The sequence below is a fragment of the Lathamus discolor genome (genome assembly GCF_037157495.1).
Source record: "Lathamus discolor isolate bLatDis1 chromosome 2 unlocalized genomic scaffold, bLatDis1.hap1 SUPER_2_unloc_1, whole genome shotgun sequence".
Lineage (NCBI taxonomy): Eukaryota > Metazoa > Chordata > Aves > Psittaciformes > Psittacidae > Lathamus > Lathamus discolor.
The window spans coordinates 315778-338703 of NW_027069094.1; the positions used below are offsets into that span (position 1 = coordinate 315778).

Consider the following 22926-nt stretch of genomic DNA (forward strand, 5'->3'; position numbering starts at 1 on the left):
GTTGATCCCCGGGGTACCTTACTCCACTGACCTCCAGCTGGACTTCACGTCACCGATGGCAGACCTCTGGCTCCAGAGCTCTGTACGTTTCCAGTCTGCACTTCCTAGCCTGTATGTGGTCAGTCTGTCACCAAGGACGCTACGGAACGCGGTGTCTGCCAGAGCATGCTCCCGGCACGGGGAGCTCTGCAGCATTAGCGATGGTGAGAGCTACATTTGTTGAAAAAAAAAAAAAAAAAAGGAACTTTTTTTTACAGTGCATTCGAATGGTGCCCCTTTGAGAGCAACGTCTGGCATCCCCCCGAGCGCTCCAAGTTTATCAAGTAAACTTGTCCAACTGACAGCACCGGCTGCGCTGCCCCCGAGCAGTCTCACGCCCGGTGGGGGCAGAAGAAAGGGGGAAGAGTGAAGGTGGATCGGGGGAAAAGGGAAACCAGGAAAGGGGGGGAAAAGGGAAACCAGGAAAGGGGGAAACAGCGGCCCCGCGCTTTAGACCCCGGAGGCGACCCCAGAGCACGCGCACCAACCCCCGCCGGGCCGCCTGACGTTCCGCTGTGCGCATGCGCTGCTCGGCGGCGCCGTTTCCATAGCAGCAGAAACCGACAGCGCGAGCGCGGCCTGGTGCAGGGCGGCAAGGCGGTTGTGTGCCCGCCGCCTCGCCCCGCTTCCCCCCGCCCGCTTCGGCACGGCAGTCATGATCGCGCCGGAGGTGGAGGCGCTGGTCTCCCAGAAGTACGAGATCAAGAGGCGCCTGGGCAAAGGGGTGAGTGCCTGGGGGGGCCTTGGGAGCTCGGGGAGCTGGGCAGCGAGACCAGCGCTGCCTGGGGGCGTCCCGGCGGCGCCTTGGGCTGAGGCTTCCCGGTCCCTGGCGCGGGCCGCGGAGCTGAGCCAAGTCTAGTGATGGTCTGAGAGTTTATATCCTAGAATCCCAGTCTGGTTTGGGTTGGAAGGAACCTTAAAGCTCCTCCAGTTCCAACGCCTGCCACGGGCAGGGACCCCTTCCACTGGAGCAGGGGGCTCCAAGCCCCCGTGTCCAATTGGCCTTGAGCACTGCCAGGGATGGGGCAGCCACAGCTTCTCTGGGCACCCTGTGCCAGCGCCTCAGCACCCTCACAGGGAAGAGCTTCTGCCTAGTATCTAATCCAAATCTCACCTCTTTCATTTAAAGCCACTACCCCTTGTCCTGTCACTACATGCCCAGGTAAAAAGTCCCTCACCATCTTTCCTGTAGGCCCCCTTTAGCTACTGGAAGCTGCTCTAAGGTCTCTGGGGAGCCTTCTCCAGGCTGAACAAGCCCAGCTCTCTCTGCTCCCCGAATGGGACAGAAACCTTTTACTAGCATTATCACTGCTGTGACTGAGCTGCAGAACCTCCTCAGCTCTGGCCATCCCCTCCCAGCATCTCATCCTTTGACTCACAGAAACTTTCACGCCAAGCACAGCATTTAAGATTATTTAAGATCATCAGGGCCAACCATTAAACTGGTACTGCCAAGTGCACCACTAAACCGTGTCTTTTAAATACCTCCAGAGATGGTAACGCAAACAGTGCCCTGGGCAGCCTGTTCCAGTGCCTGACAACCCCTTCTGTGTAAAATTTATTCCTAATATCCAGTCTAAACCTCCGCTGGCACAACTTGAGGCCATTTCCTCTTCTCCTATCACTTGTTAGTCAGAAGATACCTTGCTCCATCCTCCTTTCAGGTTGTTGTAGAGAGTGATAAGGTCTTCGATGAACTTACTTTTCTCCAGACTAACCCCTCCCCAGGTCCCTCAGCCATTCCTCATCACACTTGTGCACCAGGCTCTTCACCAGCTCCATTGCCCTTCTCTGGCCCCACTCCAGCACCTCAATGTCTCTCATAGTGAGAGGCCTAGAACTGAACACAGGATTTGAGGTGCAGCCTCACCAGTGCCCAGTACAGGGGGACAGTCACTGCCCTGGCCCTGCTGCCACACTGGTGCTGGTACATCAGTGTATCATGTGTGTGGATGCCATTGGCTTCCTGGCTGCCTGGGCACAAACTGCTCATGTTTGGCTCTGTCAATCAGCACCCCAAATCCCTTTCCATAAGCAGCTTTCCAGCCACTCTTACCCAAGCTTGGAGCGGTGCATGGGGTTGTTGTGGCCCAAGTGCAGGACCAGGCACTGAGCCTTGTTGAACCTCATCCCACTGGCTTCTGTTCCTGGATCCATCCTGTCCAGATCCTTCTGAAGAGCCTCCTGCCCTCCAGGAGATCAACACTCCCACCCAGACTGGTGGTGTCTGCAACTTACTGAGGGTGCCCCCGATCCCCTCATCCAGATGATTAAAGATTAAACAGAACTGGTCCCAGTCCTGAGCCGGGGGGAACACTGCTTGTGGCTGGTGCCAACTGGATTGAACTCCATTCACCACCACTCTCTGGGCTTGGCCATCCAGCCAGTTCTTTACCCAGTGAACAGTGAATGAGTTTACCCATTCAAGCCATGAGCATCCATTTTCTCCAGGAGAAGGCTGTGGGAAAAGGTGTCAAAGGCTTTACTAAAGTCTGGATAGAAAACATGCACAGTCTTTGCCTCATCCACTAAGTGGGTCAGGTTGGTCAAGCAGGATCTGCCTTTCTTAAATGTAAAGAAATAAAGGAAGTTAGTCACTTAGTGTAACTTACTCAGCCTTAGTAGTTAGATGTGCTGAAACCTTAGGCTGCAAGTTGTGAACTTTCACATAGGTATGCTGAGCTTTTTACCTATTTAAAAGGAGGCCCCAGAGTTCGTTTGCCGTATATGTGAGGAAGCCAGGAAGCTCACTACCCTTTTCAGCAGAAGCTGCAACCTTAGAGATAACAGAATAAACGGCCTGCCTAGAGGCAGTGAAGAGACCCAGTGGAGAGCAAGAAAACCCCAGACCCTAATGTTATTATTTGGAATTATCACGTGAGGAGTGGGAAGCTTCGATTGCAAGAGTATGATTGCTCAGGGATTTCTTTGTTCAGGGTCCCTCTCTGGAGGCACCCAGCTCAAGCTGTAGCTCACCAGTGTACCAACTGAATGAATTCATCGAAGTCTGCCTGAGACTGTGCTTGGGAAAGCTCAGGATAGAGGCAAAAAGGGAAAACATCTGCCTGAGTGTGTGTGTCTAGAGTCAACATACAGCACCCATCTGTCCACTAAAGCTGCCACCACCAATGGACTGCAAAGTCCCAGTATTTAAAGTGGTAGTAATGTGATTCCTTGATTGGGTGTGTGTCAAGTCCATATTCCCTAACAGTAGCCCATGCTGACTGGGCCTGATCACCTGTTTCTTCTTTCCTTGCAGCCCAAGATACAGTTGGCTTTCTGGGCTGCAAGCATACATTGCCAGCTCATGTCCAGTTTTTCATCCACCAGTACCCACAAGTCCTTCTCCTCAGGGTTGATCTCAGCCCATTCCTCCCCCAGTTTTGATACTGGGGATTGATCTGACCCAGGTGCAGCACCTTGCATGTGGCATTGTTGAACTTCATGAGCATGTACATCTGCTATTGGCTGCTTTGAGAACCAGGACACTTTACCTTGTGGACGTTTGGTTGGACTCGGTGTAGCTGTTCTTAGTCCTTGACTCAACCAGCTGTTGCTCATTGGCCTAATCTCTCTTTCTTCTAAGTAGCTGGTGATTACCCCTTCTTTCAGTCCTTCTAATGAGCATGTTCTACTTCCACACTGAAGGTCTGAACTGTGCTTTAAATGCCATAGTACATTTTTCATCTGTACCTTTTTCTCTCTAGGCTTATGGCATTGTATGGAAAGCAATTGATCGCAGGACAGGAGAAATAGTGGCTGTTAAAAAGATTTTTGATGCTTTCAGAAACAAAACAGATGCTCAGGTGAGAAATTATTCTAATCATTCTAATATGTCTTGAAAGATGTGGGAGTTCATTGATATTTTCAGGATTTATATTTTTGAAAGATGTTATTTGAGAATTATGCATGTAATAAAACAGTCAACATCTATATTAGGATATTATTAGGATATATTAGGAGCAATAAATGTCAAGTTTTGTATATCATGGCATCTACAAAATACTGTTTGATATCCCTGAGGAAATAGTGTCTTTGTAGACATGCATAATTTGATTCTCCCATGTGTTGTTATGCTATAGTGTCTAAGCAGAGAGCACACTTGTAACTAGTGAGCAATTGTTTTTTTCCTAGCCTGTCTGCCATATAAGGGTTTCCTCTGCTTTAGAGATGAGAAGTCTATGCTCTGTTCTGTCATTCTGTTGAGGTGATAATAAACTTGTTTGTTGTTTATTTCTAGAGAACGTTTCGAGAGATTATGTTCCTACAGGTAACATCCATTTTCCCCACTTCTCTCTGAGTTTTCATTATCTCTGATGTTCACATATTTTCTTCCCACTGTTTTTCAAAATACAATGATCAGTGTTGACAATTCTGATAATTCCTTTTCTGCACCGTCTTGGCAAACAGTCTTTCCATGACTGGGCAAAACCACCTGAATGAAATGGAGAGTTTGCCTTATTTTTTCTTTAAGACATGCTATCATAACTATGATCTTCTAAGGACACAAGAAAGGCAGGGCTCATACGAAGAAGTATTTCCTAAGACTGTCAAGTTTAAGTAGGTAAGAGATTAGTTTTCTTACTTTTTAATCCTTTAATTCTTTAAGCCTGAAATGGAAGCTGCAAATTTAAGAGATAAAAACATATGAGAACAATTCCTTAGAAGTGAATTACCTCTAAGTTAGATCATCTCTGAAAGTGTAACACTTCTGGAGTAGACTGGTGCAGGAGGAGTTGGGAAAAGAAAAAGTAGAATATTTCTCCTGAAGGAAGGAATGAGCCATTTGGGGGCAGGGACGTTAATGTGCCATTCAGTCCTTATTTTAATGACTTTTGGTGCTCAATAGATTTAAGAAATTTAGTTTTCTGCTCCTGTTTTTGAAGGTCTGTATACCTCTTGAGGTTCAGGACTGAGAGATCATAAAGGGAAAGACATAAGAAATATTCTTTCATTGGTAGCTGGATGTTTGTCTTAATTTGCTTGTGCAAATTCCTTCCTGTGCATAACAATTGCTTAGTTCAGTCTGTGTGTTTATTATAAGGGCATTGGTGGGCTGGATGAAGTTTAGTTCTTTAACTGAGAACTGCTTATGTAGAATCTGGGCATTTCGATGATTCCCTTCTGGGTGATATGTGATATGCTGGTCATTATGCTGCTTGCAGGGTTTATGTTTATTGTTCAGTATAGCTGTAGATCTATTTGGTACATTTTGGGCCACATTTTAGAGTGTTGTTTTTGGTAATTACTTTATTAAGAGCATTGTTCTTTAAGCAATGATAAGTAGGACTGGCTCTGACAAGATGTTTTTCAAGGTAGGATTTTTTTAGTATAGAATGAAACTTCTTCATACTTTCCATTAGCAGTTCCAGGACAAGACAGTATGTTCTTAAACAGTACTGAAATAACACTGTCAAGACTGATGCATCTCTAGAAAAATATCCCTTTTGGGTAAAAATTTTCTTTAGATTATTTGGATGGGTATTCCGAATATTGTCCTCAGAATAAATGCAAGGGTGTTTGATGGCCTGGATGTATATTACTGCTTTGTAAGTATATTTTCGCAGGTTGCTGCATGTGAGTGTGTTGGTTTGTGTTTTTTTCTAGATGTTATACATCATAACCAATTTTTATCCTGGCCTCAGAGTCTAGGAAGACGATGCTGTTAAAAGACTGTACTGGGGTAGCTTAATATTATGCTTTTTGATACTGTTTATAGCTGAATTTGTGATGGAAATAAAGAGTCAACATTACTGGTTCAAATAACAAAAAAAAATCACTCATTTTAGATACAAGCATAGACTTTGTGGAGCAACTCTTTATAATATTGTATACAGGGTAGCTCATGAAACGTTGGCATATTTTGAAGTGTCCACAGTGTCTCTGCCTGCACGGAAGTGCTTATAGGTATATGGAATAAAACCTGTTGAAATAAGCTATAAGAAATGAAGAAATTATCTTGACAGTATTGTCAGTCTGGAAATATGAGGGTAGAATTCACCTGCAGTATAAGGTGTCTGTATTTAGGTGTCTCTCTGCTGTCTGCTCTCCCACTACAGTCAGCTCAACCAAGGCAGCCTCTGGAGGGTTTCAGAACACTCTCAAGTTGGTTGGATTTGTTTGTTATGGATGTTGATGGCAACTTTGCTCGGCTTTCACTCATTCTTTGCATTCAGTAGGAAATCTGAGGTGCATAAAGATGATTGGATTTTATTTGCAAATGGTATAGAGGGGTTTTTAGAATTCATGTCCCAGCCACTAGATCTTCATTTGTTTGCATTTTCTGCCTGGTTTCGTACTATGGAGCAAGCATAAATATAAAATTAAATAGGTTATTGTCCCTTTTTATGGTTCACATGCAAGACAAATGATTTTTGACAGTTGGGTCTCTTCCCTCTGCAGGAATTTGGAGACCATCCAAATATCATCAAGCTGCTGGATGTTATCCGAGCTCAGAATGACAAGGACATCTACCTCATCTTTGAGTCCATGGGTGAGATTTAGCATTGCATCACCCATTTAAATACAGCCTCTCCTATGAGTTATTTTTGTTCCCTACTTTGATAGTGTGTTGATGATTTACATGAATATTTGTGTAAGTAGTAGCAGTACTTTTTTCAAAACAAGTATCAGTTGTGAGTAGATTCGAATAGCAGTGAGACTTTAAAAGGAATAATAATTACATGGGAACTGTCTGGTTGAGATGAAGGAAAGACAGCAGTGAGCAACAAATTAGAAGGCTTGTAGAGACAGGGGAGTTGCATATGGAAGAGACTGCAATTTTATTATAACAAAAGATGCAAAAATAGAACAGCTACTGTAGCATGAACCACAAGTCAGACTGATGATAGTACAGAAAGATTGCAGTATGATTAGTAATTACAGTCTTAACTTCTGTTGAGGATGCACTTGAAAGATTACAGTTTGGACAATGGTCTATTCTGGCCTTGCTTTGAGGAACCTGCATTCCTTTACTGATGTAAATATATTACTGATGTAATATATTACAGAGACAGATTTACATGCTGTGATTAAGAAGGGGAATTTGCTGAAAGATATCCACAAGTGTTACATTCTCTACCAACTCCTGAAGGCAACTAAATTCATCCACTCAGGAAATATTATTCACAGAGATCAGAAGGTATATTTCAATCACAGTATTTATCCTTCACTCAAGTTTTCTGTTAAACACTAAATGGAAAATATATTAAAAGAATGAGACTAATAAAAGAAACTTGATAATAATCTTCTGCCATCCAGAGAGTAAAAAGCTTATTAATTTTCCTTTGTTCAATTCAGCCTTCAAATATCTTGCTGGATGCAGACTGCTTTGTCAAACTTTGTGACTTCGGGCTGGCCCGTTCTTTATGTCAGACAAATGAGGACCAAGTCAACCCTGCTCTAACGGAGTATGTGGCAACACGCTGGTACCGAGCCCCTGAGATCTTACTTTCCTGTCGGAGGTAACTGTTTAATATCGAGTGAAGGGATGGCATTCTGTAATTTCTTCCCACTGGGAAAACCTAATGTCTAAAAGCTTAAGTATTTTTATTTTGGATGTCACCAGATGCAATGTCATGTTAGCAGCTCACTTTCTCAATATGCATTTAAACTTCAGTTCTGCAGCATAAAAAAATCTCTCATTATGTGTACATTTCCCTCCTGGCTTCTTAGATTGCCTGCTTACATACACTATCAACTCATCTGTTTGTCATCCTTTCTACTACTGCACTTATTCTTTCTCCTTTTAAATCTGCATCTTTGCAGAATTTGGTTGAGTACCTTTGTTCTCTTTTCCAAATTTCTGGAGAATTTTTTGATTGACATTCAAAAACTATCCTGTAATCAAATGTTAAATCAGCAGCTAGTCAGGCCTAGTCCTTTTTTTGACTTAAACATACAACATCTTATCGATCAGAAAAAAAAAAAAACTGGGATTTTTTTTTTTTTTTAAGTACTGGGCTGGCTCAGTATCCCAAGTTTGAAATGTGGATGTTTTGCAAATTGTCATTTACCAATTTTTTGGCATTTACTTTGCTTAATAATTGTAAGTACTTTCTAAATACATTGTGTCCTGAAAAGCCTGGAACTGTTGGAACAAGTCCGCAGGAGGGCCACGAGGATGATCAGGGGACTGGAGCACCTCCTGTATGAAGATGATAGGCTGAGAAAATTGGGGCTGTTCAGCCTGGAGAAGAGCAGGCTGCGTGGAGACCTCATAGCAGCCTTCCAGTATCTGAAGGGGGCCTATAGGGATGCTGGGGAGGGACTCTTTGTCAGGGACTGTAGTGGCAGGACAAGGGGTAACGGGTTAAAACTTAAACAGGGGAAGTTTAGATTGGATCTAAGGAGGAAATTCTTTCCTGTTAGGGTGGTGAGGCACTGGGATGGGTTGCCCAGGGGGGTTGTGAATGCTCCATCGCTGGCAGTGTTCAGGGCCAGGTTGGATGAAGCCTTGGGTGAGATGGTTTAGTGTGAGGTGTCCCTGCCCATGGCAGGAGGGTGGGAACTCCTTGTGTTGGATGGTTTAGTGAGAGGTGTCCCTGTCCATGGCAGGGGGGTTGGAACTAGATGATCTTGAGGTCCTTTCCAACCCTAACTATTCTATGATTCTATGATTCTAACTAGATGATCTTAAGGTCCTTTCCAACCCTAACTATTCTATGATTCTATAAAGTCAGTTGTTTCCAAACAGCAACTTGTATCTTCAGAGTTGGTGATACAAAAAGTACATAGTACCTTGTCCTGGCATTTAAATTTAATATATTTGTTTTTATGGTTTCCTAGAATGGACTTTCAGTAGGATAAATCTCCTTTTCTGCTTGTCAGTTTCATGATTCTCAAATCTCATTCACTTTATAACTTGTGAGCATTCGTATTCAAGGAGTCATCGAGCTTGTTTTTCTAGCAAAATAAACTAATGTAGGTGATGTGAATACCAGGTACAGAAAAACAGTTGCTTGACTTTGTCCTAATTCTGTTCTGTTCTTATTTGTAGTTACACTAAAGGCGTAGACATGTGGAGCATTGGCTGTATTCTGGGAGAGCTGCTACTTGGGAAACCTCTCTTTCCTGGAACTTCAACAGTGAATCAAATAGAGCAGATCTTGAGGGTCATTCCTGCCCCATCCCCAGAAGGTAGGGCTCTTCTGTGGGGAAAAGTATTTAGAGATTAAAAGAGTGAAGGAAAGAAAGCAGCCCAGCTGGATCAGGGAAGAAAGTATCTCTTCAGAGACATTCTAACATCTTTCCAAGGAAATTAAAGACTTAATTATGAAACCAATACTTGTTTGGATGAGAAACAAGAACCAGGCCTTCAAAGCAGTTTTGAGATCTATAAGAGGATAGCAGTTTAAAACAGTGTCATACCTCAGGGGGATTTGTATGATAAAGAGAAATTGGACTTTTTGATCTGGAAATCTAAACACCAAAGTGAAAGTTGGAAGAAGTTTATGTTAAATCTAAAAGGGATTATTATTATGTCTTCTATGAGTTCCAGTCTAACAGCCCATACAGTTTATGAACTTTTGCAATGTATTGATATGTTCTAACTGAGCTAGCAAATAGAGTGGTTTGTTTTTTTTTTTTTTTTTAGAAAAATAACTACCTTCAGTTTAAGGACATGACATTGTTGGAGAATTCCATTCAAGATTAAAGTTTTTTATAGTTTTTATTAAGAGATTTGGTTGCTGGGGATGAAATATGAATGGAAATGTGTGTGAAAACACCAAAACAGGAGCTACAAGAATAGCCGGTTATTAAACAAAAAATGCTATTCTATTCTCAGTGACATAATTGAGAAATGTGTTGATAATGTCATAACCAGAAGGTCTGCACTCTAAGACAAGACCAGAGAACAGAGGCTCTTTAGCAGAAGGTCCTATGTCTTTACTACAGGACAATGGCTGCAAGGTTGCAGCATGTCACAGGCACAATTTTTTCTTTTAGCCAAAAAAGTGAAAAGAGACAGTTGTTCAAAACATTATTGCAAACAAGGAAACCCAGTCTACTAGCAACAGCTTTGCCTAGAGTTTATGGGGACCGAAGAAGCAAGATTCTGAAGCAGAAAGCATTCCATAGTATCTGTTGACTCTTCGAGAGTATGACAGATGTGTTCAGCAAACAGTTCATCATCGCTAGTCAAAAAGAACCCCAGCAGATGTGATGACAAAATCAATAGCTGGTATCTGTTGTTCTTTGTGTCCCACACAAGTGATCTTGGAAAGATCATTTGGCTTCAGATATCTTCGTACTTCTGCATATGTGGGTATAAGAATGCAAGTTTGTGAAATTTATTATAAAATGAATAGGAACTGAGAAAATCATCTTAAAGAATTTGTAAGTAAATATTCCATCCGCCTTTCATAAGATCTCCATTCAAGTTTTATTAGGATAATTTCCTACATTCATATCAAATATTTGCTTTCCTTCATAAAATGTGTAGCTCTGGTAGTCCTTAGCATAAAATTATAGAACACTTTGGTTTGGAAGGGACCATAGAGCTCATCCAGCTCCAACCCCCTGCCATGGGCAGGAACACCTTCCACTAGAGCAGATTGCTCCAAGCCCTGTCCAACCTGGCCTCGAACACTGCCAGGGATGGGGCAGCCACAGCTTCTCTGGGCACCCTGTGCCAGCACCTCACCACCCTCACAGGGAAGAACTTCTTCCTTATATCTAACTTGAACTTTCCCCATTTCAGTTTGAACCCATTACACCTTGTCCTATCACTACAGTCCCTAATTAAGAGTTCCTCTCCAGTATCCTTGTAGCCCCCTTCAGATACTGGAAGCTGCTTTGAAGTCTCCACTCAGCTTCTCTTCTTCAGCCTGAACAGCCCCAGTGTTCTCATCCTGTCTTCATATCATCTTTGTGGCATCTGGAATTGCTCGAACAGCAAGCTGGAGACATCAGAACTGCCCACAGTACTCCAAGTGCAGTCAAACATGAGCAGAATAGACAGGCAATAGACAGAACAACAGAATAGACGCTTTTGATGCGGCCCAGGACATGGCTGGTTTCTGGGCTGTGAGCGCACACTGAACCCAGCTCATGTTCAGTTCTTTGTTCACCAACACCCCAAGTCCTTCTCTGCAGGGCTGCTCTGAATCACTTCACCCAACCTGTAGTTGTGCCTGGGATTGCCGTGACCCAGGTGTAAGACCCTGCACTTTGCTTTGTTGAACTTCATGAGGTTGGCATTGGCCTCCTCTCAAGTATATCAAGGTCCTTCTGGATGGCATCTCTTCAGTGTATCAACTGAACCACACAGCTTGGTGTCATTGGCAAACTTACTGGGGGCATCTCAATCCCACTGTCCATGTTGCTGATGAAAATATTGAACACCGACCCTTGAAGGACACCACTTGTTACCTGTCTCCAGTTGGATATTGAGCCATTGAGCAAACTCTCTGTATGCGGCCACCAGCCAATTCTTTATCCATCAGGTGATCCACCCATCAAATTCATGTCTCTCCAGTTCAAAGACAAGGATGTAATGCAGGACAGTGTCAAATGTTTTGCACAACTCAGGTAGACAAGGTCAGCTGCTCTGCCCCTGTTCATCAGTTCTCTAGCCCCATCATAAAAGGCCACCAAATTGATCAGGCAGGATTTGCCCTTAGTAAAGCCATATAGACTGTTACCAACCACCTCGTTGTTTTTCATATGCCTTAGCATGCTTTCCAGGAGAATCTGCTCCATGATCCTACCAGACACACAGAGGTGAGACTGACTGGTCTGTAGTCTTCTGATATTTCCCTTGAAAATGGGGGATATATTTCTCTTTTTCCAGTCATCGGAAACTTCACCTGCCTGCCATGATTTTTCAAATACGATGGACAGTGGCTTAGGAACTTCATTCGCCAGCTCCTTCAGGACTTGTGGATGGGTTTCATCAGATCCCATAGACTTGTGCACATTCATGGCACTAACAGTAATTCTTTTCACTGTTGCAGACATTTTGGCTGTGCAGCCAGACTACAGAGCCTCAGTTATTAACTGCATCAGTTCCCGGTAAGCCTTGTGTATTCGCTGTGTCTCAGAAGTCAGCAATCTGCTGTATGATGTTGACAGAAAATTCTACTGCAGTTCTGCAGTTCACCTGCCACTGTTTCCCAGTGGAAACGGTTTCTGCTCTCTGCAGATTTAAAAAAAAAAAAAAAGACCGATGACATAACCTGGGAATAACAAACAAAAATGAGGTTGGGCCCATGGGCTGACATTCTGAGCTATTGTCATGTGAACTTTCTGAAAGCTGGAGTATGTTCTTACCCTGAGGCATTTTGATTAATTTTCTTTTCCTGATATCTGTCATGGTTCTTTTGGAGCATACATTTATGTACCCAGACAAACACAATATTCTGTATTTATTACATACCTCATTAGTAAAATTAGTAAAATTGATGCTCTTAGACTGTCTTATAGCCATATCAAGTTACTCACTGGTGTCTAAGTGTGCTGTGCTCATATGTGTCATGAGTATCCTGGTGGGCATCCCTTCTCATTGAGAAGTCTGCAACATGCGTAGCCCAGTTATGTGTGGTGTGAGTCCTCTGAATGCTATGTTTTCATAGATCTAGGTTAGGATGGCTCAAACCATAAACTCTAGCAGGTCTTGTTCATATGAGCAGCATGTGGGTTTTCATGTTGACTTCTGGTTTTGAGGTCCCTTCCAACCCTAAGCACTTTGATTCTGTGATTCTCGCTTGCCCAGCCTGTTGGCAAATCCTTCTGTTGTAGGGCTGCTGCATTTCAAAAGGCAGAGAAGGGAAAGTGAGCAAGCGGCTTAGCTGCTAGCAAGGGTCAACCCCCACAGCACCTCTGAGAAGAGCTCTCTCGTTACTATAAGCCTTCTCTGAGTAGTGAAAGACAGCAACTGGAGCTCTCCATTAACTCCTGCCTGAAATGCACTTGTATTTGACAGCCCTTCTCTTTGGATGTTATCTTCTCCCTCCTCCAAAAAAAAAAAATAATTAAAGTTGCATTGCTGAGTTTCTGATAGATGGCTCCAGATAGGTAAAAGGCAAGTGAAATGTTATTCTTTAAAACAAAAAAGACTTTTTTCTGAGCCACTCAGTCCAAATGCTATGTTCAGGAATGGATCATTTTTCTAAACTAAAAGAATGTTGTCATGGTGTGACAATGTTATTTAAATATAAGCAAGAATTGTGTTGTAAAACTGATTTTTCAAATGTGTTTGATGTACTCGTGTTCATGATGTTAATAATTATATTTAAGATTTCTAAATGCAAAACCAGACTTTTAAAGTTCATCTTCTCATTGCAAATTCTACAGAAATACATTTATGTGGTCTAAGGGCTGGATTCATGGGATCTTTAACGGTTGAACTGAAACATCCAAGTTAGGAATTCGGGCTTCCTGCATTTTCAAAAGAACAGAAGGACTCATTGGCCAGAGAACTCATTATTTCCTTGTGTCTGACACTGTCTGGTATCTATCTATCATTCTTTCCACTGAAACAAGACAAAGACTAGATTTGCAAGTTAGGTACTTCATGTAGATTCCTAGTGCTAGGAGGGAGGCATTCAAACCTAATCAAAGGGGTAAAACTTCACCGTACTCACAGGCCTCTACTTCAGAGTGTTCCAGGGTTATGGCACTATTTGTGAGTGAATTCTGGAGTCAGGTGTCCCTTGATGTGATTCCCAGAACTGTTAATTCATGCCTTCACTGTGAATTAGACACTGGAAGCTTATATCATTGTTTTCTGACTTCTAGGCAGCGAGTAACATTTGAGGAGATTTTACCATCCTCTACTCCATTGCCTGCCTTGGATCTTCTGAAGAAACTTTTAGTATTTAACCCTGACAAACGACTCACAGCAGAGGAGGCTCTGCAGCATCCTTATGTGAAAAGGTGACAGTAATACCAAATTGCAGTTTCCCTGATGTCTTCTGAGATGTTACAGACCCACACTTGGCACAAGTTTTCTTTATATGCCTGGTAGAAAAATAAAAACCACACCCAAAGCTAACTGTTCATTTTCTCTAACCCTTGTTATGCTAGAGGTCACCCTGGATGATTTAACAATCCTTTTTAACATTATTGATCTGTGGTGCTGGTTTTGCTCTTAGTGAATTACATTATGTGTTATCATCTTCTTAGGTTTCACTGTCCTGCCACGGAGCCCTCTCTGGGTCATGATGTGGTTCTTCCTTTAGGTGATGATATCCAGCTGTCTGTGGCAGAGTACCGGAATAAATTATATGAGGTACTTTCACTTGCTTTATTTTTCCAGAATCCAAGGTAATTGCACATGCTTAATGAATGCTGTCATTAATTTCATTTAAGGTGTTCAGTAGAAGAAAATGAATAAATTCTGTTGTGATAGAGCATTAGGAGTCAAGAGAAGATTAATTAGTAAAGTGAATATGGAGCACAGGTAGAAAAGATATTCTAAATGTCAATAGATGGGTCACACATAATGTAGGTACAAGGCTAAGAAACAAGTGAATAGTTTTGAATTATCTTACTGATAGGGTGTCAAATTTGGGATGAATTATTACAGGAAGTTGAGAGCAAATTGTCTATACCAAGACACAAACCTTGTCAAGGATTCTTTTGCTAGATAATATTGTGTAGAGGTAGGTGAGAAATAATTACGCACAAATCGCAATGAATATTGCTTTGACCATTAAAACATCAGCTTTGCAAAGTTCTACAAAGGGATGATAAGGAACAGCATAGTGTTAATCTTCTGAACATGTAGATTGTCTTTTCCAAGGCTAATGCTCATTTTATTTAGTGGTGTCCTCTCTCAGGATATATTGAAATTGCCTTTTCACCCAATACTTAATGGTTCAGCCTCTTCTTTCTTTCCACTGAGAATTTTATTTCTATCTTCATTCCAACCTAAATTAATTTTAAAATTATACTTACTACCTATGCTGTGAAAGAAATTGCAGTTTGGTTTTATGTTTTGTTCCTCTGCTGTGTAGCTGTGTTAAGTCTAACCAACTTCTCCTTTCTGTAGATGATCCTTGAAAAGAAATCAGATAGCCATCCAAAGGAGCAAATGTGGAGAGAAAACATACAAAGAAGTCAGTCTGAATCTAGGCTACTTCCAAACTCCACTTCTGTGATTTTACCTACCAAGAAAGGCCAGATAGAACCAATACCACCTCTTCTAAAAGCTCCACATGTGCATGCTGAAACTACATGTGGTATCCAGACAGAAGTATCCAGCCAGAAAGAAGATGTAGCAAGACCTTTATGTCACAGATCAAAGATCCATGTGATATACAATCCTATAACACACACTGCTGTTCAAAGTAGGTACTACCCTCCTACAGCAGGATGTAAACCATCATGAGGTATTATTATGGGGAAGAAAGAAGAAAAGACATTGAGTGGGGAAGAGCAATACGGGGAATTTACATGGCAAAATGAGAGGGTGAAAGTGTGCCAAAAAATGACGTAAGATCAAAACACAGTTGAATGAGTTTGAGTGTGTGACATTCTCTGGCTCTTTCCTGCCTCAGTTTTGACTCTGTGTTCCTTTCTGTCTTCTCTTTGCTTTTCTATTGCTGTTATCTTTTCCCATGCCCTTTTGAACTGGTTTTCTTTGCTACTATAGCCTAATTTTATTCTGAATATTTAGTAAGATGAAGTTATGTGGCAGGGGCTGACTCAGTTTCTATGTTCTGTCTCTGCCTCAGTCACTGTGTTCTGTGTCCTTATAATTTTCCTACTTTCTCTCATAGGGATGCTGGGGAGGGACTCTTCGTCAGGGACTGTAGTGACAGGACAAGGGGTAATGGGTTAAAACTTAAACAGGGGAAGTTGAGATTGGATATAAGGAGGAAATTCTTTCCTGTTAGGGTGGTGAGGCACTGGAATGGGTTGCCCAGGGAGGTTGTGAGTGCTCCATCGCTGGCAGTGTTCAGGGCCAGGTTGGATGAAACCTAGGGTGGGATGGTTTAGTGTGAGGTGTCCCTGCCCATGGCAGGGGGGTTAGAACTAGAGGTCCTTTCCAACCCTAACTATTCTATGATTCTGTATTTTTTTTTCTGCTGCAGGTAATGCAAATTCTGGTGCTCTTATCAGGAACTCTTCAGCATCACTTTCTCAACAGGCCAGAACCTCCAACAATAGGAGACTGGAGAGACAAATCACATGGGCAAAAGCAAATGCTGGGATACCTCCTACAGGTGTACAGAACCTTTACAGTGTGAGTAGCAGTCCTACCAAAAACCCAAATAAACCAACCTTATCTTTTTATGGCCCAAAATCATATAGACACAAAATACCAGAAGTTGCAACTTTGTAAAGATACTTAAATGGGAGCCTGCTCTGTAACTAAATTAATACATTTTATCAGTCAAAAATATGCATTGCAATATTGTTGCTTCTATGTATGTCAGTCAAATAGTACCTGTAACCTAGTTTGATAAAGCAGTTGGGCTTGTATAGAGTATGTTCCCTTAAATAGAAAGCTAAGAGTGTGCTAACTCTTGGGTTAACTCAGCATGGGCAGATCCTGCTTGACCAACCTGATCTTCTATGACAAGGTGACCCACTTAGTGGATGAGGCAAAGACTGTGCATGTTTTCTATCCAGACTTTAGTAAAGCCTTTGACACCTTTTCCCACAGCCTTCTCCTGGAGAAAATGGATGCTCATGGCTTGAATGGGTAAACTCATTCACTGTTCACTGGGTAAAGAACTGGTAAAGCCCAGAGAGTGGTGGTGAATGGAGTTCAATCCAGTTGGCACCAGCCACAAGCAGTGTTCCCCCCGGCTCAGGACTGGGACCAGTTCTGTTTAATCTTTAATCATCTGGATGAGGGGATCGGGGGCACCCTCAGTAAGTTGCAGACACCACCAATCTGGGTGGGAGTGTCGATCTCCTGGAGGGCAGGAAGCTCTTCAGAAGGATCTGGACAGGATGGATCCAGGAACAGAAGCCAGTGGGATGAGGTTCAACAAGGCTCAGTGCCTGGTCCTGCACTTGGGCCACAACAACCCCATGCAACGCTCCAGGCTTGGGTAAGAGTGGCTGGAAAGCTGCTTATGGAAAGGGACTTGGGGTGCTGATTGACAGAGCCAAACATAAGCAGTTTGTGCCCAGGCAGCCAGGAAGCCAATGGCATCCTGGACTATATCAGCACCAGTGTGGCAGCAGGGCCAGGGCAGTGACTGTCTCCCTGTACTGGGCACTGGTGAGGCTGCACCTCAAATCCTGTGTTCAGTTCTAGGCCTCTCACTATGAGAGACATTGAGGTGCTGGAGTGGGTCCAGAGAAGGGCAATGGAGCTGGTGAAGGGCCTGGAACACAGGTGTGATGGGGAACGGCTGAGGGACCTGGTAGAGGATTTAGTCTGAAGAAAGGTAGGTTCAGGGAGACATTATTCACAACTACCTAAAAGGAGGTTGTAGCAGGGTGAATGTCAGTCTTTTCTTCCAAGTAACAAGTGAGAGGATAAGAGGAAATGGCCTTAAACTGCGCCAGAGGAGTTTTAGGCTGGAGATTAGGACCAATTAATTTACCAAAAGGATTATCAAGCACTGGAACAGGCTGCTCAGTGCAGTGGTGGAGTCACTGTCCCTGGACGTATTTAAAAAATGTGTAGATGTGTAGCACTTAAGGACATGGTTTAGTGGTGGCCGTGGCAGTGTAAGGTTAGTGGATGGACTTGATGACCTTAAAGGTCTTTTCCAGCCTGAACAAGTCTGTAATTTGATGATTCCAACTGAAGAGTTTATGCTAGTAGGGGAAATATCTGGACATAACTTGCCTCTAATATGGATTAGATACATACAGAATCACAGACTCATAGAATAGTTTGCATTGGAAGGGACTGACCAGCTTGTAGTTCCCCAGGTCTCTCTTTTTTCCCTTTTTAAAACTGGGGGGTTATATTTCCTTTTCTGTCACTGGGAACTTCAGAGTGCTACGAGTTCTCAACAATGTGAAGTGGCTTTGCCACTTCATCTGCCTGCTCCCTTAGGACCCTTAGATGCACCTCATCCAGTCCTATGGACTTGTGTACCTTCAGGTTCCTTAGGTGGTCTCGAACCTGCTCTTCTCCTACAGTGGGTGGTTTTTCATTCTCCCAGCCCCTGCCTTTGCCTTCTGCCACTTGTCAGAGTGGCTGGAGCACTTGCCAGTGAAGATTGAGGTAAAAAGAAAAGGTCTTCTCCATATCTCTGGTAACCAGGTCTCCTGTTTCCTTCCAGAGAAGGCCATGTGTTCCCTAGTCTTCCTTTATCAGCACTGTAGCTTTTCTAATCTGATCCATGGCTGCTCAATCTATTTGTCTGTATTCCTCCCAGGCTGCCTGTCCTTGTTTTCGCCCTTTGGAGGCTTCCTTTTTGTGCTGGAGTTTGTCCAGGAGCAATTTGTTCATCCACACAGACCTCCTGGCATTTTTGCCTGACTTGGGATGTGTTGCTCCTGAGCTTGGGGGTGTTCCTTGAATGTTAACCAGCTTTCTTGGGCTCCTCTTCCCTCCAGAGCTTTAGCCCATGGTACTCTACCAAGCAGATCCCTTAAGAGGCTGAAGTCTCCTCTCCTGAAGTCCAAGGCTGGAAGCTTGCTGTGTGCCCTCCTCAATGCTCTAAGTGTCTTGTAATCCACCATTTCAAGGCTGCCCTTGAGCTTTACGTTCCCCACCAGCCCATCCTTGTTGGTGAGAACAAGGTCCTGCAGAGCACCCCTCCTCGTTGGCTCCTCTGACACTTGGAGAAGGAATTTATCATTAGTGTATTCTAGGAATATCTTGGATTGCCTATGTCCTGCGGTGCTGTCCCTCCACCACATATCAGAGTGGCTGAAGTTCCCCATGAGAACCATGGCTTATGAACATGAGGCTGCTCCTATCTGTCTATAGAGGGCCTCATCTGCTCTGTCTTTCTGGTTGGGCAGCCTGTAGCAGACTCCCACTATAACATCACCTCTCCCTACCCTCCCCTTAATCCTGACGCATAAACTCTCAGCTGGCTCCTTGTCATCACCAGGCAGAGCTTGGGCATAGGAACCTGCATGCTGCAGTCTTTAGCGTTGCAATACCTATATTCAGGTGTTTTGTCTGCTAATGAACTTTACAACCCAGAGTTAAGTTCTGTGCATAAGGCAGAGTGTTGAGAGGAAGACCATCTATCAGAATGACTAGGAAATTGCAAGGGCACAGATGTGGCCTTACTTCTGCAGAATCTGTAATGCTGATCTTCAGCTGGTCTGGGTTTATAAATAATTTCTCCTGGATTTTGAAGTCTAACCCCAGTCTTTCAAAACAACCCTATCACCTGTGACTTGAGCAGCAAGAGGAGGTTCATGCAGGAATTCTGTGAATGACTGTTGAATTTCAGTATGGGAATTAGGTACTTCAGAGAACATGGAGGAACAGCCCTTTGGAAAATTAGTCTCTGCCTCATTAGCAGTATTTATTTTTTTTTTCCACAAATATAAACTGGAATGGATTATGTGCGTCACCCAACAGTAAGCAAAGTAAAAATATCTCTGCAGATCCTCTACTTCCTTTTCCCATCTTGAGTTTCTAGTGCAACATCTTTAGAGGTGTGCTGAGATGCATGACTTTTCCACTGCCTTTTTTCTAGAGGACAGGCTAATTTCAGACTGCATTCTAGTTTCAGTGTTATCACTTCAGACAAGTGGTTATCACATTGTTCAGACTGTGAGCAGCACTAAAAACTCCCTTTGACTGAGAATCACAGATCAGTTGCTTTTACATTCTCTTCAGCAATGGCTTGTCCTTTCCAAAGCGTGTAGGTAGCAAATTCTTTTTTAACCAAATTGAGACTGTGATGTATTCTAAACTTAGCTGGAGAATTCACACTGCCTTTGGAATCAACTTAGTGGATTACTGCTGCTGAACAGTGACAGTTTCAGTCCTGTCCTCTCTGCTCCTCCTTTTTCCCTGTTCCTGGTCACACTTCCTTGTGAAAGTTCTTAAGCTCATTGGATTCTTACATGACCTCCTTGCCCCTGCTTTTTCTTTTTCCTGAGCCAGTTGTCTGCTGCCTGGCTCAAGGAGTCTAGGCAACACAAGGTGATCAGAGGAGGCTTATGGCAGAGGAAGAATATGGAAGGAGACACCACAGATTACCCTTTCTGTGACACTAAGGAGTGACTTTTTTGTCGTGGGACTTTCTCACATCCCCACAAAAGAATACTGCTCCAGTGCCAGTAGTTCATGATACACCCATTCTTAAGCCCTTCTCCCTCACATCCTTCTCACCATCCTGTTCTTGATCTTGCAAAACAGTGCTGCTTGTTCATACAATATTCATGATCTGTCCTACTCCAAGCTGAAGTAAAATTTATATTCCTTTTTTTTTTTATTTTAGAAAGCTATTACAGGTTACTATCTTGGCTTTTCTTTATTGCACAGAATCCAAGAAATACTCAGTTTCACAGCCGAGATGTTCGTCCCCCTCTGAAGTCCAGTAAAAAGATGTTCCAGATTACTGCAAATATGGGAACTGCTGGTGACCCGAAAGCATCGATGGGCAGTTACTCTCAGGCCTATGGAACCATATGTAAATCTGCGCTTCAGAGTCTTCCAATATCAAAGTCCTCCCAGCAACTTGAGCAGTGAATATGGAAGTGTTCTAACCAGGTGAAGTCAGCTCATCTCATCAGTCCCCTAACCGAGCCCTTCAGTTTGTTTTCCACTATTTTCTATGACTCTTCTGGGGTAAATGAAAATAATCAGTGGTGGCTTATTTCCACTAAAATAATGTAGAAAAGTATTTTAAATGCAGACGGGTTCTGCTACAACATTTAATAGCTTACCTACCACTTAATACTGGGATATTGCAAATATTGTAATAAATACTTTACATTGCATTACAGAAAATCTTTGTCTTTCAATCAGTGTCTGCTGTGTGTGAAAGGGAAAAATCCAGAAGTATCTTGTTCAATGAATAATACAGTAATTTATTTGTTTTTTGCTTTCAGAAAGCAATGTTTCAAGAGATAGTGTTGCTGAAACATCATGAAGTTGTTACCAGGCAAAAGGGGGACAACAGTAAACTTTAAAACTAGATTCCTGTTTTAATGCTGATTTTTGAAACATTTTCCTCATTAACTTAAAGTGATTATAAGAAGTCTTTCTCCCTGAAATTTTACTTGATCTATGATAAATGATTATTCCAGAATGCTGGGACTACAGTTACAGAGGGGATTAAGGAACTAAATTTTAACATGTGAGTTATCACTGCCATTGATGGAATATCCATTTTATCTTGTAGTATGTAAACACTAGTTTATATAGGTTATATAGTTAGTTATATAGATTTAGTAATCTAAACAAACGGCTAGTTAAGTAAAAAATCGAAATATTCACTTCTGATACCAGGTGTGGTCACTCAAGTCTCGTAATACTAGGATGGGAATGCAGCTCTCAGGGAAGTCCTGGTTTATTCTGGTATATTCATAAAATGGGCATTTCCTATCTATCCCAGGTACAGGTAGATACAGAAAACGGCAATGACAGGGTGAACATATTGTGTAGTGCTCTGTGCAGCATGACAGCTCTTGTGAATCCAAGATGCCTGTTCTCATGCATAGAAAAGGGAGCCTACTGCTTAATTCGGGGTTGACTTCCACTGAAAGACAGAACCCAGCAGTTTGATGATACAATGAGATATCGAAGATCCTCTGTGAACCTGATCTCAAAGGTGATGGGCTGTAACATTAACCTTTTATCCTTAAAATGGCTTATGTTATTACAAAGTGAATTAATTACTCTGCAATATTTGTATGCACCTACAACATTTGGTAATCAACTTAGCACTAAAAGAGATTTGTCATTCTACTTTTGGTCAGGAACATGAGTTTACACTGAACAGACCATGCTGAGTAAAAGAAAATTCTAAAACTAAAAAATACAGCAAAATTCTAAAATATTAATGTAATATGTGACTACAGCAATCATTAAATATCTAACTTTGTTACAGAATGGTGCTGGAGCTGGTGGGTTTAGGAAAGGCTGGGGAGGTGCGGAATGATGTAAGACTTGCACGGAACAGAGCTAGCACATATATAATAGGATATGTATCTATATAGCCTGTCTTCCTCTCTAGAGTAAAATAATTTCTATCTGTATCATCTGCAAGAGAACAACTGTATTGATCATTACAGTTCATTTTGGGACCCACCAATAACTGGATCTGATTCATTACTAAGAGCAGACAAAATAAGTATACACACAGCATTACAGCATTCCTTTATGAATTTATAGGTATGTAACACATTATGGGTGGTATCTGAAATAGTATACAGTTGTACAATATGGAATAAGCATAAGAAATCCAATTCAGCTTTGTTTCCAGTAATTGTTACAGATATGTAAATTATATAAAGCCTGCTGAACTATGTAAAGCCCAGGGAGGTTATGAGTGCTCCATCCCTGGCAGTGTTCAAGGCCAGGTTGGATGAAGCCTTGGGTGGGATGGTTTAGTGTGAGGTGTCCCTGCCCATGGCAGGGGGGTTGGAACTAGATGATCTTGAGGTCCTTTCCAACCCTAACTATTCTATGATTCTGTGATTCTATGTAAAGCCTGCTACCATGGGAGCTGGCATCCTCGAAAAGGAACTAAAGTTTTACAGACCCTCTACTAAAGTTACCTTCAGGAATTGATGCAGCCTCTTGTCTCCATCTGCCAGCCACATATCTGAACTGGTTTGCTGAGCTTGCAGCTAGTGTCACAAGTGACTACTCAGGAACCCTAGGCTAACAGGAATGGGAAATCCATGTGAGAGCATCTCTTTGGACTATGGTACAAAGATCAAGGGGAGAAAAAAAAAAAGTAAAACCCAAACCAAAAAAAACCCACCAAACAGTTTGGCAATCCTGCTGGATGCCAAGCTGAGAGAGTCCAAGCTGAGGAGAAAAAAAGC

At 42.6% G+C, this 22926-nt stretch overlaps 1 protein-coding gene across 2 annotated transcripts; it reads left to right on the plus strand.

Annotated features, from left to right (window-relative positions):
- The first annotated feature begins 582 nt into the window (after nt 1-582).
- MAPK15 (mitogen-activated protein kinase 15) lies at nt 583-20881 on the plus strand. Of its 2 annotated transcripts, XM_065664147.1 has the most exons (13): nt 583-763; nt 3747-3845; nt 4280-4309; nt 6442-6532; nt 7050-7180; nt 7339-7502; nt 9038-9177; nt 11997-12054; nt 13780-13917; nt 14167-14272; nt 15035-15332; nt 16080-16231; nt 20414-20881. In XM_065664147.1, exons 1-13 carry the CDS (start codon nt 695-697, stop codon nt 20618-20620), a joined length of 1683 nt encoding a protein of 560 aa, XP_065520219.1. In that variant the 5' UTR covers nt 583-694; the 3' UTR covers nt 20621-20881. The 2 variants fall into 2 exon arrangements, 1 of the variants encoding a protein (XP_065520219.1); XR_010608985.1 differs by lacking the exon at nt 20414-20881 and having other exon boundaries at nt 15035-15477; nt 16080-16147.
- The last annotated feature ends 2045 nt before the right edge of the window (nt 20882-22926 follow it).

What these genes read in the sequence shown, in the direction of transcription:
- MAPK15 (XM_065664147.1), top strand. Translation starts at nt 695, where the DNA reads ATGATCGCGCCGGAGGTGGAGGCGCTGGTCTCCCAGAAGTACGAGATC. An exon ending in ATCTTACTTTCCTGTCGGAG is followed by an intron (nt 7,503 to 9,037) that starts GTAACTGTTTAA and finishes TCTTATTTGTAG; the next exon opens with TTACACTAAAGGCGTAGACA. An exon ending in ATTAACTGCATCAGTTCCCG is followed by an intron (nt 12,055 to 13,779) that starts GTAAGCCTTGTG and finishes TCTGACTTCTAG; the next exon opens with GCAGCGAGTAACATTTGAGG.